The following is a 19,140-nucleotide window of genomic DNA, read 5'->3' as shown; positions in this document are numbered from 1 at the left end:
GTCATTTTTTGCTGCAAGGAAAAGGCTTCCACGAGGCTCCAGAACACTTGTCTTGTACAGATTTGCCACAGGTCTGGAGATGGCCTCGTACACAACCTTTAAGAGCAAGCAGCTTGCAAAGTGTCGATTGGCGAACAGTGGAGGAAGGCGGCCGAGACATGCCGTTGCCATGCCGGCTCGACGTCAAGAAGTTTAAGCAGTGCAGCATCGAGGAGAAACGAAGCAACGTCCTGCTTTTTGTGCGTGGCTTGGCTGAGGCTGGGGCTGATAATGTGTTGGTAAAAGTGCTATCTGCAGCAGACCGTGCACCAATGTGCACTGCAAAGTGCGGGACAGTTTTTCATGGCTCACCACTGGCATACCAGCAGCCTGTAGCTGCACATGGACTTACAGTGCTCCTGTGCAAGACACTCAAATAGTTGGAGTTAGCGCCCGTCCTGTCATGTACCTTTCTTCTTGTCCTCGTCTAATATAGAGCTACAATTTTTAAATAAGCATGTATCACCAACTAGCCCCGCAACGTGTTTTATTAAGTGAACTCAAAGAGGCTGTCAACACAAGTGTGCCACCATGCCTACCCGAGGAAATGGTGCCATTCACCAACACCGTGCAATGTGTAATTCCTAGGGACATTGAGGAAAAAGAAAAGTGCATCCTCAAGGTACTCTGAATTCCTTATTTTCATATATATATATACGCACACGCAGTGTGTCCCTCATAATTTCAGCCAAAACTTTTAAAAATGAATGGTTCATTGGGAGTGAATTGAACCTAATGCCTACTATACATATTAACTTATAGCTACTCCGGCTATTTTTTACTTCACCTTAACTAACTCAATATTTAATTACATAACTTTTTCATTATTGGCTGAACACAAAAAGTATGAAAGCAGTTATGGAGCACCCTTAGAAACTACCTATTAAATTGTTTCCTGTACGATGCGTCTCATGCACTCCTTTTTTCCACGTTGCAGAGAAAGCACGAAATATGAAAAAAAGCCACATGACGCAGCACTTGTGTACTGGTATCATGCTGCTCTCAAGCATACAATCTGTGAACCAGGTTGCTAGCAGCGTTTTATAAGTGCTTTATTACCTTGGCAGCGCTCGTCTAGCCGATACGTCACGGCCTCGTACCTTTTTTTACACAATAGGAGACATTGTGAAAGTATGGTGCTTTTGCAGCTAACACCGACTCCCCTCGCTCTCAGATCACCTCAGCCTTGTGCTGCGTCTGAGTATCCTGATGGCGTTCAGTAAAAAACCAGCAATATATTTACAGAGCTATCTCGTTTGTTGAAGCCAACCAACCTGAGTGGGAAAGCTGTCTTTCACCACGTGTAGTAAGTATAATGAACATTTTTTTATTTTGCAGAAAATTGTGCTCACACCTGTTGAAGCACAGTTGTTGGAGAAGAACTCCCGACGGCAGCGAAAAAGCATAACTTGGTGCCAGGAAAGGAAGTACCGGCTCACAGCATCTAACTTTGGTACCATACTTTTGCGGAAACAATGGACTGATAAAGGTCTTGGTCATCTGACTTAATCGAAGGACCTATCCAGGGTTCCTGCTGTCAGGTGGGTGTCGTTGGGAATTATGTAAGCTTGTGTGTTTTTGCAGGCTCAACACTTTTGCCCTGAGCAGTGCCAGAGGTGATTGCCCTGGACAGCACTTCTATTTTTCACTGTCAGTCAGATGCACCCGATCCAGCAGTTTACCACCCTCTCCTCTCACCCTTTCCTACCCCCCCTCAGCTAGCATTTGCGCCTGCTTTGCGTTCATGGGGTAGAGTACCCTATAGGTGGTGCCCCACGATGCGAGTCAGTGGAGGTAATTTTCTGTTCCAATGTGTTAATATACGTGGGGCGGCTTCTTGCATCCCTCGTGTTCACCATCTTGGTTTAAGGTGGTTTAACTCTTGCCACCCATGCATTCACACAGAACTCTCTATCCTCACCGTCATGAGCCACAGTATGAACAAAGTGTGCAGCTACATATGCGCATATTGCCTTAGATACGCAGTGTGTACTTCGCTACAGCACAGAATGATGATTGGCATTCTGGGTAACTCCCTACTGCACTTTTTGTAGGCGCCCTAAGAAAGTCTACAACTGTATCTGTGAAAGATGCTGCTGCAGCTTTCACTGTGTCTGTGCTGCATGTTCTGTGCAAGCCTGGTGTTTTTAAATTTTCGTGACCTATACCGCTGTCACACGGTGCACTGCTGATGGCGATTAAGCCCGATCGGGATCACATTTCTCAGCGGTGATTGGCTCCCTTGAGCAGCTTGCTCAACTGAGCCAATCACAGTCAAGAAAGTTCATCCGGACCAGGCATGATCACGATCAAAAGTGACAGTGCGACATCAGTATTACTAAAGTGACGCTTTCCTTGCCTACTCTCCCTACTTTGGCCTGTCATGGTCATCTGCCTTACTCAGTATAAGCTGTCACTTAATATGTTTAGGATATGCTAATCTTCAACATAATTCTTGCAGTGAAGCAACCTTATGTTATATCTATTCATGAGGCCTGTAGATACTAATACCTCATTGATCAGCTTTCCTCACACGGGCCAGGGCCTTGTGAACTTTCCAGATTCTGAACCATAAGTCTAGCAGGGCAAGTCTGATGGCCAATTGGGATGAAAGCCCGCATGGTGATGTTAATGCTTAATTTACAACACATGTTGGGTCTACATTAGTAGGTGGTGGGACGCAGATCAACAGTTTAAGTGGAACATAACTGGCGGCGGATGGCATGCTATAGAAGGTTCCCCTTTTCATAAAAAAGTGTGCTGTGTTGAACTGAAAGGTCGAGCTTGTCCTGTCTTGTGCTACCACACATTTTAATACTGCAAGGTCTGCACCCATTTGTGATGGGGACCAATCGAGTATATATTTGTCATAAAAACCCGTGACATCTCTTATCAGGAAGTGTCATTTCTTCCTGTCAGCCCATAAAATCATCGCTTGGACTGATATCTGTTGTGTGAGGTCAGCATGATGTTTATAATCGTGAAATTGTGCATTCGTCATTGTTAACTATTTTGTTTTATATAGAAAGGAATGAGCTTTTTCTGTGATGTTCTGCGTGTCTAATATGTGCAGATACGGCATAGCCAATGAGTCAAAGACATTATAGCGGTATGAAGAAGCCTTGAAAAACACGGGCCGGGATGTGCAGCTTCCTAGTGCCCGGCTGTTTGTTAACCCTGCGCATCCGTGGCTTGGCGCATCACCAGATGCCCTTGTCTACGATCCGTCTGAAGCCATGGGGGTTCGTCGAAGGCAAGTGCCCATACAGCTTCAAGGATTCCGACTTGGAGAAACTTATAACAGCCAGGGACACTTGTGTAATTTTTGACGATCTGCAGCACCCTTCTTTGAAAGTGGAACATCCGTACTTTGCCCAAGTTATGGGTCAAATGGGCGTAACAGAGTTAACATGGGCCGATTTTGTCATTTATTCAGATAAGCTTTTGATTGTGCAAAGAATCAAGTTTGACAGGGATGTTTCGAAGCGAATGAGAGTGAAGCTGGACGAATTTTATTTTACGGTCCTAGTGCCACACTTTGCTAAGAAAATGTAAAGTAGCCTCTCTGCGAGTAGTGTGCAAATTTTGCTGTATGGCTGCTAAAATGTGGCGTCAGAAGTGATGAAACCTGCTTCACAGTGCAACTTGTCATTATTTTAATCTATGTTTTGCCTTCAACGAATAAGTTCATCATATTTCTGCTGCAACTTTGTTTATTGCTTATAGCTGACACTTTCAATTTTTTAGTGCCTTAAAAGTTTTGAATTTAGAACTAGTGACTCTTTCATCTACAATTACAGCATTAGAATAATTGGTGACTCCTAGAAGTTAATGATGCATTACAGCATTACAGTATTTGCTGACTCCTACAAGTTTAATGATGCTGCAGCACAGGTGTATACACTTGGGCCCTTACTGTGGCATGCGACAGTAAACAACACTTTGTCATCCCCTGAGCAACCATAATGACTGTTGTACTCTCTACAGCAGTGGTTCTCAGCCATGGATATTTTGCGGACCTTTTGTGGACCTGTGGAAGTGTCCAGGGACCCCTTACAATGAGAGAAAAGGGGGGGGGGGGTCATAAATTAATGCAGCATGCAGCGTGAAATATGTGCCATATATTTCTTCCTGGTAAAGAATGGTCAAACCAAAGTGCCATGCTAATTCGATCTCAACAGCTTGTCAATAAGTTGTGAGGTCTGTAGCCGTTGTCAACCTGTTTCCACCCATGTTTGCTCTTCAAATATGCAAGCCTGGAAAAAGTGTTGGCAGGCATAGGTCGTAGAAAACTGCAACAAAAGCTTCACAGCCATGTGATAGAGAAGGAGAAACAGAAGTGAGCTCCGCCGCAGTGCAGAAGCATTATGCGGAGAAAGATATCAAAAATCAGAAGGGGCCACAGTCACGGGACATAGCGTGCCTCCAAGAAACTTTTTCTTTCTTTTTTTTCCTCGGATGCGTTTCGTGGACCCCCGGAAATTGCTTCACAGAATTTGAGAACCACTGCTCCACAGTGATTAAGAGTGAGAATCATGTTTTTTTTAAATGAAGGATGCTAAAGTTGAAAAGACGAAATTATAAAAACTAGTAATGCAGAATTTTGAACTGTTCAATTTTACCATCTCTGCGTAAAATGCCTGCTTATTTCATGCATGTGTAAGTAACAGCATCTGGAGGTTTTAGAGTATAAGAGACTTTTCGTTGTTGTTGTGCTTTATGTTCATTTGACGCACAACTGTTCTGATAGTGATCGGTCAACTTATTTCACAAATAAATTCATTATTGAGGCAGGCAATATATGTAATCCATATATTCGTGATGAAGTGACCCTTCTGTCCGCTGAAGAAACAGTTCTTTGTTTGGTAAGTGCACTTTAACATGAATAATGCTGACGTCTTTCAATAAAACAAATTTCATATTTGCTGCTCATTGGCTTCTTCATAGTCTTTCACTATTGTGGTCTGTAAGTTGCTCAACAGAGCGCACACTGACCACACCTGGCTGATGATAGGGCCAAGAGAGAGGGGAACTATCCTGTCGAAGATGTGGTAAATCTTGATGCGCTGTATTCTCTCAACATGAATGCGCAGAGATGCAATATTTGCCGTTTCTTGTAGTTCTGCAACGCTCAATTGCTCTTTTGTCAGAAATGGTAGCAGGTTAGCCCCACACCGATTTTTTCCAGCAAGTCCCTAATTTTGAATCCCTTGTCTGCCATCACAGTGTCTCCTGCTTCAAAGTTTCTCCCTAAGAGACCACTTTTAATAACAAGTTCTCTATCTGAGATAGATCCCGTGTAGAGGTCAGAGACAAAGCTGACCAGTCCATTAGGTGAAATTCCTATGAGTCCTTTGAAAGTATTGGCTGATTTGTATGATGAGTAAGTTTATGACTGGAGAACAAGATAACTTGATGCTTCGCATCGGATGTCGGTTGCGTCAACTATTACACGTGTTTTCGGATACTTTTGGTTGAATTCTTCAGGCATAGTTGAGTCGACAACATCTCGTTCTGGCCACCATGGCATGTCTGTCAAGTTTTCGTACAGCTTATTATTCCACGTGGTAAATATTCTTGACACTGTACTTAGAGAAACATCAAAAATATGTGCCAAGTGCATGTGGAACAGGCCTACAGCAGCTTGACAAGAGTCAAGAAAAGTTGGTTTTCCTCGGAGAGCTTGTGTCGGTGGCCTCGCACATTTTTGGGTGTGCATGGGCTTGCGCTCTGACTTTGTCGGGTTGCAATTTTGAGCAATTCCTTGAAGTGCCCATAATTTGGCAGCCCAGTGTAGAACTGAATGCTGCTGTCGTCCGCTCGAAATCTCTCGATGCAAAATTTCCACTTCTGTTCATTTGCAGTTGACAATTGTTTCTTAAGGTCTTCAATTGCAGCCATGTATTGTTTCATTTGTTGCTTGTTTAAACGTGCAAGAGAGATGGCTTCTTCCTTTGCTCGTGCAAGATCCATCCGTGTTTTTGCCAGCATACTGGTGCGACATTGTTGCTCGTGGAACTGCTTGGCAAGTTGACTGCTTTTCTGCTCGACTTCGCTCCTTATTTGCATTAACTCAGCGCTGCAGTTCTTGTGTTCTTGATATTGTTTCCTGAGTTCAACGAGTTCTGCTGTCGCTTCGTTCAGTTTCTGCTGAACTTCAACGAGCTCTTCTCGACAAGAGCAACAGTTGTTGTCTTGCAATGAGGAAACCTCTTCATGTGGTGCATCATCCATCGGAGTCGAACACTGGTAATCTGTCTTTTCAGTATCATATGCTGAGGGAAGATTATGTGCTTGTCCAATGTCTTCTTGCACGTTGAAAAATTCTTGTAGCACGGGGCCGGGAAACTTTCAAAAATGTGAACAGTGATGGTGCTGCATTGTCCTTCAAATAGCGTCGTCCACTTGCCACATTAGACACGAAGTCTTCGGATGTGAAGTGCCTAGAGCAAACTTTAGTTGTACGCTCTATACAGTAAACTCTCACTTGTACGAACGTCGGTTTAACGAATATTTCAGAATAACGAACTTTTACAAAATCCCCGGCGATTTTCTTATGCATTCTATGCAAAAATCTTTCAGTTAAACGAATTTCAGAATAGTGAATTTTTCAGTTGAACGAACTTGATCCGCGGACCCAGGCTCATTTTTTAAATCAATTCAACGAAGTTTTGTGCACTGCAGCACTGGCATAGCCGATGCGAGCCGCCACTAAATCGCCCATCCATCGGCGGCAGGTTCAAATCCTGTAACTCTAGCCGAGGCGGTAGAGTATGTTAGAAAGTTGCGAGACTTCGTGTCTCAGCAACAAGCTGTGCCAGAGGCAGTGCACAGAAACGTAGACTCTCTGGAAAGCTTTGTCTCTTCTTGCGCTTTAAGGGCACCAGTCCAAATGAAAATTACAGATTTCTTTTCAAAATAAGTTGCATTTCACACTTTCGACTCTAATGTCTGCTGTGCCCAATGCTGTTCCATATTCTAGTGAATATTCAGTTTAGTGAACTTTCAGTTAAGTGAACTATTTCCTTGGGTCCCTTGAAGTTCACTCAATTGAGAGTTCACTGTAGTGAAATATTTGCCGCGGTCCCTCCTAATGGCCTGTATCCACTGGCGACGGACAGTCTTCTCTGTTGGAAACTTGTGGAATGTGACCTGGAGTAGCAAAACAAAATTTAATCAGTGATAAATAGACACAGTAATACGCATATGCGATTGCAGTGTTTTTAAGGCGTCGTACCTACTGCTACGTGCTGTGAAGCTTAGTGATTCTGTAAAATGGAAGACCTCGCTTATTCACTCGACAAACGTTGCTCACGCTCACGTTGTGTGATATACGAGGGAAGGGCTCCTCCTAGGCAGTGCCGACCTTAGACAGCGTTTACGGATCTCGCAAATCACGTTTCCCGGTAGTGCTGATGAGCGGCATATTTTTGCGGCTAGGCAAGATGAAGGGACATCGTAGGCGAGGCATCATTAGTATTACCTTTCCGTACATGCTACGCGCTTTGGATCACCGATCAGCTTCTTTCCCTTTGTCAGTTTCGCGACACGGCATGCTTCTGCGCTGTCACGCAAGTCAAACCCTGCCCTCTTCGGCGCACGCGCTTTGTACGTCGTTTAGCGTCACAACAATGCCTAACTAAAAGAACCGAAACAGGGAGGAGGGAGGTTTAAAGCACAGCGTACTAAAATCCACAGCATGACTAGAAGGCCTAGCGCTTCTACGATCATAACGGCACTGACACATGCATTGCTCACATGTGCGGCACGCGTGTTTGTTTACATCGGTAAGCTTCAAATATATGTGGCTCACCTTCCCATTCTCGTCGTGGTAGCCTCGTTGGTGACACAGTGGCACACAACATGTTTGAACCATCCTTCGGGCTTCAGGCACGATTCGCAAAGCGCGAACTGGCTGGCTGCTGCACTAGCCAAACGTTGCGCACCGGTAGCGCCGGCAGACGCAGCAAGTGTCGTCTGCTGCGGCGACCTAAACATGGCGGCTTGTAGTAGTTCGCGTGCTCTGCTCTTGGGGCGCCCTTTTACGAAAAGGCTCTATGCCATGGAGTTACTGGCGCGGTGGTTCCCCAGCTGCTCCCGACGTCGGTAAGTTTCGGGTCTGTGGGACATGCAAGGAATCGCTAATCAAAGGCAGTATGCGAAATTTAAGCCCCGTTAACGGCTACGTTTACGCACCGATGGCCTCACATTTGCCCAGGCTCAATGTCGTCGAGGAACTAGTGGCCCCGTGTCTGCCCAATCACGGTCCATTGCTGGCAGGAAAGCAAGAAGGAGGCGTTCGCCATGACAACGCAACTCAGCAAGCCAACGGCATTTCCAACTTTGCCTGCCTCCGAACATCAGTGGGACCGCTTAATTGAGCTGCTCTAACGCATCAGGGTACACTGCGACGACACGCAACGCTGGTTCGTGCAGGAGACGACGTTCCTCAAACGTGTCGAACTTTGAAACAATTAAAAAAAAACAGAGCTGAGCTAGTTGCTAAATATTCATGTTAAAGGGCCCCTCACCAGGCCACACAGCAATATTTAGTTAGACGCTAGGAAGTTGTTCTGTGCCGAATGACGAGCATTATGACGCAAGAATTTTTGAAATCGGTTCATTATGAGCCGAGAAAAACCATAATTCATAGCGGCGCGAAACCATGATGCGAGGAGGGGAGCTTCAAACCCTTGCTACTCGCCCCGTGTAGCCTTCGCAAGCCACATACTTTCCCTGCCCTCTTCGGCATCAGAGCCGGAGGACCACATGACGCATACGCATGGACACGTCATGCGCATGCATGGTCACGTGCGCATGACGTGCCCGAGCATGTGAGCGGCGTTTTATATTTTTTTAGGGGCGAAGCTTCTTAAAGCCGCACCCGTTCGTCCCCGTCGTAGTGCGTAACCAGTCTTATCGCTAGTACCAGATCTTGACCTCCAAGGTGGTGCCGGTGGGAGATTTCTCCTGTGCGTTGTTGAACAATAAAAAATTCGCAGCGTGCGCGTTAACTAAAAGCCGAATTCTTCTGTCTCTCATTCCCCATTAGTAGCCATTGGCATGTTCCAGTAGGAAACGTTAGTAGAAGTAGAAGTGTAAGTGTTAGCTAAAAGCCGACTTCTTCTGTCTCTCATTCCCATTAGCAGCCATTGTTTACCTGCAAGGTAGTGCCTGGTGAGATTTCTCCTGTGCGTGATTTTGTTCAAAACACCGTTGATTGATGAAATAAACCAACGAAAGACGCCAGATGTTTTCTAAAAGCAAAACGAAAAGACGCCAGATGTTTCTAAAGCAAAACGAAAAGACGCCGGCTGCTTAACGAAAGACGCCAGATGTTTTCTAAAGCAATGGTTTTCTGAACAATGAAAATTCACAGCGTACATGTAAAATTAAAGTGAGCGGCAAGTCGTCATAACTCTCGTCGAACCTTTAGTATAAACGCGCCCGATCTCACGTCGGTGATGATGTACTCGTAGTGATGCAGAACTATCGATGGTACTATCGATACTATCGATAGCTGAGTTACTATCGAACTATCGATGGTGAAAAATACTATCGATAGCGCTATCGATAGTAAAAAATTCGATGGTACTATCGATAGTATAAAATCAACAGCCCGGACTCACTGCAGAATAAACTTGGTTTTCGGCGCGCGTGGTACATAGTGGAGCCGGAGGAGCACACTGAAGGGCAAGAAAGTTGTCATCATTGCGTTCTTCACCAGAGTGCTTTGCTGAAACATGATCATACAGTCAAACTGTTCAGCTGTAGCGGAAAGGAATCCTTTACATGTGGTAGGACTGCGCGGCTTCGAAGTGTATTGCATTTTATGATGTCAAAATAAAAAAAATACCCAGAAGTTAATTGTAAGGTGTAACTGGTTTCTTTTGGATACGAATTTATTGACGGACATATTCCGCCATTTTGACTGCGGAAATAATTAATTTCTGTGCCAAAAGTTGCTCATAAGTTAAGCGAAGCTGGTAGTAGGCTATCACAAATATTTTGGCAATATGGCCGGCCAGCAACCGCATCATTATTCATACGACTATCGATAGTACTGTCACGCGGTTGTGACGGTGAAGAATACTGCAGCAAGACTGGCAAATACGGAGCTCACTATTTGGGCGAACTTGTGTCCAGAAAATAAAAACTCAAAATACAAGCGATACATGCTGCGCACTGACAGCGGCGGAACAGTCGTCAGCTGTTGAGTAATGTGATCATCGCAGGAACGCGTCGTCCTTTATACATCAGTCATCAAACCTTCCAGCGTTATCGCTGGTGTTCGCGTAAGCTCTCGAATAAACTTGAGTATTCGCGTCCGGCGCGTAATCTTAACAGAATGATCTCCAACAATTGTGAAGCTTCTCACACATTACGGCGCGGTGTGTGTCAAACGTTGCTAATTAACAGTCTTTGTGGGTGAAACCCGAATACGTCAAAACAAAGCAATAAACACGCGTGGCAGTAATATCGCTATAGTAATATTAACGATGGCACTACCGATTGCACTATCGATAGTTTCAAAAAAGCTATCGATACTATCGATAGTCAATTTACCGATAGTTCTGCATCACTATGTACTGGGCAGAATTCACGGAAGATTCACGGTTTACCGATGAACCTCCGCAGCTTCGCCCACTCATCATCATTCACTCCGTGGATATGCTGCGATTTTTATGTAGCAGCTGTGGCGTTGTGTCGGCGTTCTCTGTGGTGTTTCTGCGGGGCGGGCATGACAGCTGCGACAATTTGTACGGGCACGAGACTGGAAGTATCAAGAGCCAGTGGCACATGAAGATTTAGGCAGACGCAGGAGAATAAATGAGAAAGGGGTAGAAAATTACACAGTCAGGTTTGGCGTCTGCTCGACGCGCGCACCACAAGAACATGAATGCATGCGAAACGGAGGAAGCTTAGTCCCGCATATCGCTGGAATTTGCAGTGAAAAAGAAAAAAGAAAAACACGCACACGTTTCGTTTGTGTGTCTGAATATTTCTCTCAAATTTCATTAATCTATTCAAGCTACAAATTACACAAGCTACACGTGTCGCGTAAAATATTTATCGCGTTGTGACGTGCTACTGTGGACGACGTCAGACCACAGATGTCTACGCAAGGCCATTCCTAGTAGTACGTCATCCCCTCCCCCTTCGGGCGCGCGCCCGCGAGACCAAGGAAAAGCGGCGTTCAGCTTGAAATTTTACCTATTCCCGCGGCGCGTAGCGTTGCAAACTTTGGCAGAAGTGATTGTGAACGCCCAGGGTATGCACTGCGCTCGTCAGCCCAAAATGGTCAGACCAGGTGATGGGCCCTTTAAAAAGAGACAGGGCGTGCTACCACGGACACAAGAGAGAAGTCAAGACACCACACAAACGCGTGTGGTGTCTTGACTTCTCTCTTGTGTCCGTGTTTGCACGCGCTGTCTCGTTAATTTTAAACAATGATCCTGAGGCGTGTACCGCAACAAGCTCTTCGACGTCATCCTCAAACACCGGCGGCCGTTTAAACCATACGAATAATTGAGAAACGCTTTGTACAACGCCGGGACTGGTTGACACCGGGGCCGCACCCTTCAGCTTCCCTGGTTAACCACATGTGCATGGGCCGTAGTTTTTTTGTAGTCTCCCAACAGCGTATGGCAAAAATTTGGTGCCATAACCTTCAACCACCAGAGAGTAATGTCCAGCCCAAGAAGACTACCTGGCCATGGCTTCAGAGCAGTGTTGCGCAATGAACCGATATGTGTCACAAGGAAAATCGGCGTTTTCGCATCTTTTTCACAGCGTAAGTAAGAAACAGGATTTGTGTTAACAAAAATGAATGTGCGTGGCTACAAATCCTAATAATAATTCTTCGGGTTTAACGTCCCAAAACCACGATATGATTATGAGAGACGCCGTAGTGGAGGGCTCCGGAAATTTCTACCTCCTGGGGTTCTTTAATGTACACTGTAGCATAGCGGAGGCAGCCTAGCTGCCGTCACGAAAGGACGGAGACGTTGATGATTCCGTGTCAGCCGAGAACAACCAAAAGGCGTTTATTGCACGCATATATATAAGTAAAGTGGAAAGGGAAAGGATGCGATAGAAAACAAGGAACAGAAACTTGGCGCATGCGCAATGACAGCGCGCACATCACGTGGTGGTTTGACACCGCATTTACAACATTTCTTCCTCCTTAAAAACGATGCACTGGCTTGCGTGTTCTTGTGGAGCGCCGGAGCGGTTGTGCGGTTTCTTGATCCGTCGTAGCTGCCAGGGGTGTTGGGACTGCAGCAGGCTCAGGCTGGTCGGTGACTGGGAGAGTTTCTTGGGGTGACGCTTCCACAGCTTCATCGGGGTTCGCGGGTGGCGGTGGGTCGAGTGGCGTTGTGCTCGGTGTATTGCCTTTGCTGATATCACCTGGATGGGTCCACAGTGGTTCGTCTTGCGAAAATCCCCTACGAGTACGCACTTGATCTATGTGACGCCGCACGATTGCTTGAGGTGTCTCCACTGTGACCATCCGTCCTCCCGATGTAGCTGTTACACGTCCTGGCATCCATCTACCATTGGACCCGTAGTTGCGGACATGCACATCACAGTTCGTTGGTGGTAACAAATCGTCGCTTTCCTTTTTAGAATTGGGCGCAGTCGTCGCAGGAAAGCACGTGTCCAGGCGTGACCGTATCTGGTACCCCAGCAGCATTTCCGATGGCGATAGTCCGGCTTTCTGTGGGGTCCTTCTGTAATTGAGCAGCAAACGCATAAGGTTATGCTCGAGCTTCCCGCCTTTCATCTTCCGAAGACCGTCCTTGATTGTCCTGACTGCCCTCTCGGCCGCTCCATTTGACTGCGGATGAAAAGGGGCGGTTCTTAGATGCGTAATGTTGTTTCTGTCAGCAAACATTGCAAACTCGTGACTGGTGAACTGCGTTCCATTATCAGACACTAGTGTTCTTGGTACACCAAAACGGCTAAATATGTCACGCAGACAGTTAATCGTGGTTGCCGAAGTAGCCTGGTTCACTGGCACCGCTTCCACCCATTTCGTGTGAGAATCCACTACTACGAGGACCATTTTACCTTCTATCGGCCCTGCAAAGTCGACGTGAACACGCGACCATCTCTCTTGTGTTTGTGGCCAGTTTAAAGGCGGGGCCGCTGGAGGCATAGGCAAATTGTCAATGCAATTAGTGCATTGCGCTGCTGTTAACTCTATGTCGCGGTCTATTCCTGGCCACCAAAACAACGATCGCGCCACTGTTTTCATTGCCGAGGAGCCTTGATGAGTCTCATGCAGTAGTTGTAACAACCGCTTCCGCGCTGCGGCAGGTATGACGACACGATGTCCCCAGTAGACAAGTTCGTGTGCCAGAGATAGCTCCAACTGGCGATCCACAAAAGGCACTAAGGCAGGGTCAAGACGTACTGTACCTTTCGGCCAACCGTTCAACACGTTTTGTTTTACACGGGATAAGATCGAGTCATTGGCTGTCAGCTCCTTCAGCTCGCGCGTTGTGACTATCCCTTCATCCAGGCATTTCAAAGAAAATACATAGTCTTCGGGTTCAGGTTCCGTGGCGGCATCTTGGCACCGCAGCGGCAGTCTGCTCAGAGCATCCGCATTCAGTAGCTGCCTTCATGGGGCATATTCAAGCTTGTAACGGTAACCTCCAAGGTAGAGGGCCCACCGTTGGATGCGAGCTGCGGCCATTGCAGGCGTCTGGCGGTCGGGTCTCAGCAGTCCCAGAAGTGGCTGGTGGTCGGTAACCAGGACGAACTCTCGACCTAGGAGATAATCCCGGAATTTAGTAACTCCAAAAACAAGTGCCAGTGCTTCTCGTTCTAATTGAGAATAATTTCTTTCGGCTTTTGTCAGGGTTCTTGACCGGAATCCGACTGGCCTATTAGTGCCTCCAATTGTGTGAAAAAGAACGGCGCCTATCCCACGAGCGGATGCGTCGCATTCCAACTTCAGTTGTCTTGACGGCTCAAAATGCACCAGTACCTCGGCATCTTTAAGACACTGCTTTGCCTTGCGAAATGCAGATTCCTGGGATGACTTCCACTGCCACCGCGCGTTTTTTTCCAACAACTGGTACAATGGAAACAACGTATCTGACATGTTCGGCAAAAACTTTGAATAAAATGTTATCATCCCAAGAAACGAACGCAGCTCGTTTAGGTTTTCGGGACTAGGTGCATTTACGATAGCATCTACATTCTTCTCAGTTGGGTGAAGGCCGGCTTGATCAATGCGATGCCCAAGATAAGTGACCGATGGTTGGCTAAATTTGCACTTATCGTACCTGAGCTTCACGCCATGTTCTCTGAACCGTTCTAACACATTTTGCAATCGTGCTCCGCCATCGCCAACCGTTTCAGAGACCAGAACGTCATCCAAGTAAGCCTGAACGCCAGGTAGGCCAGCCAGAATTGTATCTATTTTTCTTTGAAATATTGCAGGCGCGGAAGAAATGCCGAAAGGAAGCCTATTGTAACAAAAAAGGCCTTTATGAGTATTTATAACGCAGAGCTTCCGGGAACCCTCGTCCAGAGCCACCTGGTTATATGCGTCCCGCAAGTCGAGCGTACTGAACAACTGGCCACCTCCTAATGACGCAAAAATATCTTGAATTACTGGAAGCGGGTACTGTTCCGTGGCACAAGCGGGATTGAGAGTAGCTTTAAAGTCTCCGCATATTCTGACCGAGCCGTCCTTCTTCAGAACGGGCACAATGGGCGTCGCCCAGTTAGAATGCTTGACTGGTGATATTATACCTAACGACACTAACCTGTCAAGTTCTTGCGATACCTTGTCACGTAAAGCATATGGAATAGGTCTCGCCTTACAGAATTTGGGGACCGCGTCGTCCTTCAGCAGGAGGCTGGCTGGTGGTCCTTTGATCAAGCCCAAGGTTTCCGAAAAAACATCCTCGTAGGTGTGGCGTAGGGCGTTGACGCTGTGGTGCTTCGCTGGAATAGCCGTCGCCTCGTCTTCGTGTGCGACTCTCACTACCGGAGCGCCAGCTTGTTCCAGGAGGATTAGTAGGTCTCGGCCGCACAAGCTTGGTCCGGGGCAGTCTAGAACCACAAGGGAACAGTCAACAGAAGTATCGCGGTATCTGACACAAAGTTGCAGTTCACCCATCACCGGCAACCTTCCACTGTAGCATGATAACTTTACGTGTGAAGGCTTCAACTTTGGCCAGCATTTGCGGTGCTTTTCGAAAAGCTGCCGTGATATGACGCAAACCGGTGAACCTGTATCGACTTCCATGGATACGTTCACGCCTCCCCAACTGAACGTTCGTCTTATTGGCGGCGCCAGAGAATTCTTTCGTGCTGACGCTAACGTCCAAATTTGAGCACTACCACTGCTGTCCTCTTCTCAAGAAGCCTCTTCTACCGCCAAAGCTTTCGCGTGAGGTAGTCGCCGAGGGGCGGCAACATCTTTGCCAATGCGGCTGCGACATATTTTAGCGAGGTGACCCCTCAGGCCGCAAGCGTAACATCGTGCATTCTTCCATCTGCAGGTGTTGCCATCATGTCTAGAACTGCCACACCTTCCACACTCCAATCGCTCTGAGCGCTCCATGCTTGATCGCGAAGGCAGTTTGCGACGCGCTTCCACTTTAAGAACAGGCGGTACGTCTACAGACATTGTCCTGGCGTCTTTTTCGGCAGTTTCCGCGGCTACTGCTATCGACTCGGCTTCCTCCAGAGTTAAATCTTTCTTTGCCAGAAGTTGCTTCTGCACAGCACCCGAACGCACACCACAGACAATTCGGTCTCTAAGTAGCCTGTTCAGCGAATCTCCGAAATTGCAATTGTCTGCAATGCGTCGGATTGAGACGACGAAATCCTGAATGGTTTCTCCCTCCTGCTGACAGCGGTTGAAAAACTGGAAGCTTTCAGCAATTTCGTTGCGCCTTGGGTCGTAGTGGTCAATTAACACCTTGACTACTTCATCATATCTTAAGGCATTGGGCTTTGCAGGTGCTATTTTCCCCATCAGGATTTGGATCGTCGAGGTGCTAAGTGCAGCTACTAGAAGTGCCCTCTTCTTAGCGGAATCCGAAATAGCATTCGCTTCAAAATACGCCTCCACTTTGATGAGGTAAGGTTTCCACTTATCTGTGGCGTCGTCGAAGCTGGGAAGCATGTAGGAGGCCATCGTTGTCAGCAGTACGGTTGCCACTGGATGCTTAACTTCGGGTTCCTGCTTGACCGCGTGGGTGTTTTCTTTGCTCGTCGCCACTGTAGCATAGCGGAGGCAGCCTAGCTGCCGTCACGAAAGGACGGAGACGTTGATGATTCCGTGTCAGCCGAGAACAACCAAAAGGCGTTTATTGCACGCATATATATAAGTAAAGTGGAAAGGGAAAGGATGCGATAGAAAACAAGGAACAGAAACTTGGCGCATGCGCAATGACAGCGCGCACATCACGTGGTGGTTTGACACCGCATTTACAACACTGTCGTCCTTTATGAAAGGGAACACGCGAGCGCGTAGCCCCCGCTCTGCGGCGGTTGTCTACAGCGCCATCAACCGACAGCTAAAGAAAGCATGCCCGCTTTTGGCGTCATCTATTTGCGAACAATATAACGAGTCATGACCGGTGGACAATCGCTGCTAGATTACGCTCCCTCTCCACTCGCGCAACGGGCGATTCCTGCAGCGCGTCGTCTGCTGCCAACGAATCGAGCCGGTGCTCGAGCACGGTCGAAACATCGAAGCTCTGCCTCTCGGCTTACGTGAGATACGCTTCGCCTAAACTAGAGCTATATAGGCGAGAACAATGCATTGAAGTGAAGGTTTGGTTGTGGTTTGTTTTTTCGGAAGCGTATCTCTGACCGCCGTGGAAGTTTTCCTTCGAGGCAGAATCCCACCTACCCGAAACTGGTCTGTCGGTAGCGAAAGTGCTCTGTCGTTTAGTATATCCACACTTGCTACTATAACGCCACAAACAATCAAATCACCCTCGCCGTGTTGACAGCAAAGGGGATGTTTCTGTGTCAGAAACACGAAGCGACAAAATGTTTCTAATATTTGTAAAAATTTTAATTAATGTTGTAATTGTAATGTAAAAGGCGCGAGCACAAGGAGCATGATCTTTTTGCGAGCGGAGATGGTGCGTAATCTAGCTACGCTTTCCCGCCGACCATGACTCGTTATTCTATTTGTCAATAGATGACCCCAGAAGCGGACGTGTTTTCTTTAGCTGTCGGTTGATGGCTCTGCAGGCAGCGGCCGCAGAGCACAGGCCACGCACTCGCGTGTTCCCTTTCATAAAGGACGACAGTGTACACCAGTACACGGGCCTCAAGCATTTTCGCCTCCATCAGAAATGCGGCCGCCGCGGCCGCGATTCCATCCCACGACCTAGTGGTTGCAAATCCGCTAGAAGCAGTCTTATGCCGAAGATGATGGTGCTTGGGAACTGGTCACGGCCGCAGAGATGGTGAATTTCATTTGGCTGCTGATCTATGTTGGCATCGTCAAGTTTCCACGGCTGCACTTCCCTAAAACAAGTACATTCAGAACAAATCCTACCGACTGACGAAGCGGAGTAAATACAAAAGGTGCTAAGAGGTGAAGGAACTCATTATTTCTTGTTTTTTTTCTTTCATGTTGGGGGGCATAACATTAAAAATGCCTTATGCAATGTTCAATAAATCTTGTTTTTCATAAGTATTCTTGAATATTGTACCTTAATACGAATTTTTCGAAGTAATACCATTCACTTAGCATTCTGTTGATATATAATATTGCATTGTACCTATCATAATATTCATATCAAAAAAATAATTGCTAAAACATAAAAAAGTGGTCACGAATGAGTTAATCGCTAAGCCACCGCAGTAGATCTATCATGAGAGCCTATAACGCATGCTTCGTCAGCAGCTGCTCGTAAATCGCCGCAGACAAGCGGAGTGAGACGATGGAACGTGGATGCAAAAATGTACAAGCTGTTTAACAATTAGGCGAGAACTCGGAGCGCATTGGAACACGCTACGAGTTTTCCCCTAAGTGTGAAACAGCCTGCACCAGTTCGACAAGCTTGTCCTCTGCCCCGCCGACGCGTACGAAGCCTAAGCTCAATCGTCCCATTTTTGCAGCGACACTGCCACACCGAATATCGACCATAAAACCGCGGTGCACGTTTCCCATTCTGGTTCGGCAGAATCAGCCCCACGAGCTACTTACTGTACGTGTGTACATCACTTGGTAGCTTGTTCACTAGCTCTAAAGACCGGATGCGATGCCTAGAGTGCTAATTGCATGAAATGTGTTGATTTAGAACTAGAGGAAAACAAGAGTGCCTTCTTACCTTTGGCTCGTAACCCAAGCCCAGCATCGGTAGCGCGTGTCGCTCCGAAAGTTTTCCATTCACGAAATGCCAAGTCCACTGACGACACACATCGACGTTCGTTCTTCGCAGCGTGTGATTTGTGCAAGCGATCCGCGATAACATCTAGTTATGGCAGATGGCCTACCACTGCACCGTGTTTAGCGGACGTTGCAGGCGCAATGAAAGGCATTCCTGCTGTTACCAAGCGCGCAGAAAAAGAAGAAAATCACTCCCAGAAGAAAACACATTGAACCCGGCACGTGTCACCTCCAGTCGACCAAGGTCGACCGTCCAAAAGGCCCACTGCCACTCTGGTTTAGCGCAAGCGGCGAAACGCACTCAGTGCTTTTGCTTCGAGATTATAGGCTTCCAAAGCAACGTGAGCGGCGCCGCTGCTCTTGTCGTCCCTTGGAGTGTCCACGGCGCGACTTTCGCCACAACACTGCCGCCCCCGCTTCCGCGCACGCGCAGAGCTCTGGAATTGCATCTGTGGTGCGTCACAATATAAGTGTTGCTGACTAACAGTGCTCCGGGCCGAACGAGGAGCGCATGCGCGCACGTGTCCTTGCCGCCGCCACTGCCAAATACAGCGACAAACCGCCGGCAGCGTCTATCCCCAGTAACGCACAGCTCGGCCGCGCGAGAGTCGCGCACAAACTTGAGCTTGGGTTCCCTATGCACGCGTAAAAAGGTGTACAGTCGGAATCACGCTTCTCTAGCGCGGCCAGACGGACGCTCGAGCTGGTGCTTTTTG

General features: G+C 47.3%; 1 protein-coding gene and 1 pseudogene across 1 annotated transcript; one reads left to right on the top strand and one right to left on the bottom strand.

Annotated features, from left to right (window-relative positions):
- LOC119393084 (uncharacterized) overlaps nt 1–3,789 on the top strand; it is an 88,293-nt pseudogene extending 84,504 nt beyond the window's left edge.
- A 9,664-nt stretch (nt 3,790–13,453) lies between these two features.
- On the bottom strand, nt 13,454–15,264 carry LOC119393135 (uncharacterized). The gene is made up of 2 exons (XM_037659955.2): nt 14,884–15,264; nt 13,454–13,818 (listed from the first exon to the last, which is right to left on the bottom strand). Exons 1-2 carry the CDS (start codon nt 15,179–15,181, stop codon nt 13,670–13,672), a joined length of 447 nt encoding a protein of 148 aa, XP_037515883.1. The 5' UTR covers nt 15,182–15,264; the 3' UTR covers nt 13,454–13,669.
- Nucleotides 15,265–19,140: the final 3,876 nt, after the last annotated feature.

This window comes from Rhipicephalus sanguineus, chromosome 5 (genome assembly GCF_013339695.2).
Source record: "Rhipicephalus sanguineus isolate Rsan-2018 chromosome 5, BIME_Rsan_1.4, whole genome shotgun sequence".
NCBI lineage: Eukaryota > Metazoa > Arthropoda > Arachnida > Ixodida > Ixodidae > Rhipicephalus > Rhipicephalus sanguineus.
The sequence above is the reverse complement of the archived record's forward strand: the minus strand, read 5'-3'. Positions and strand labels throughout refer to the sequence as shown.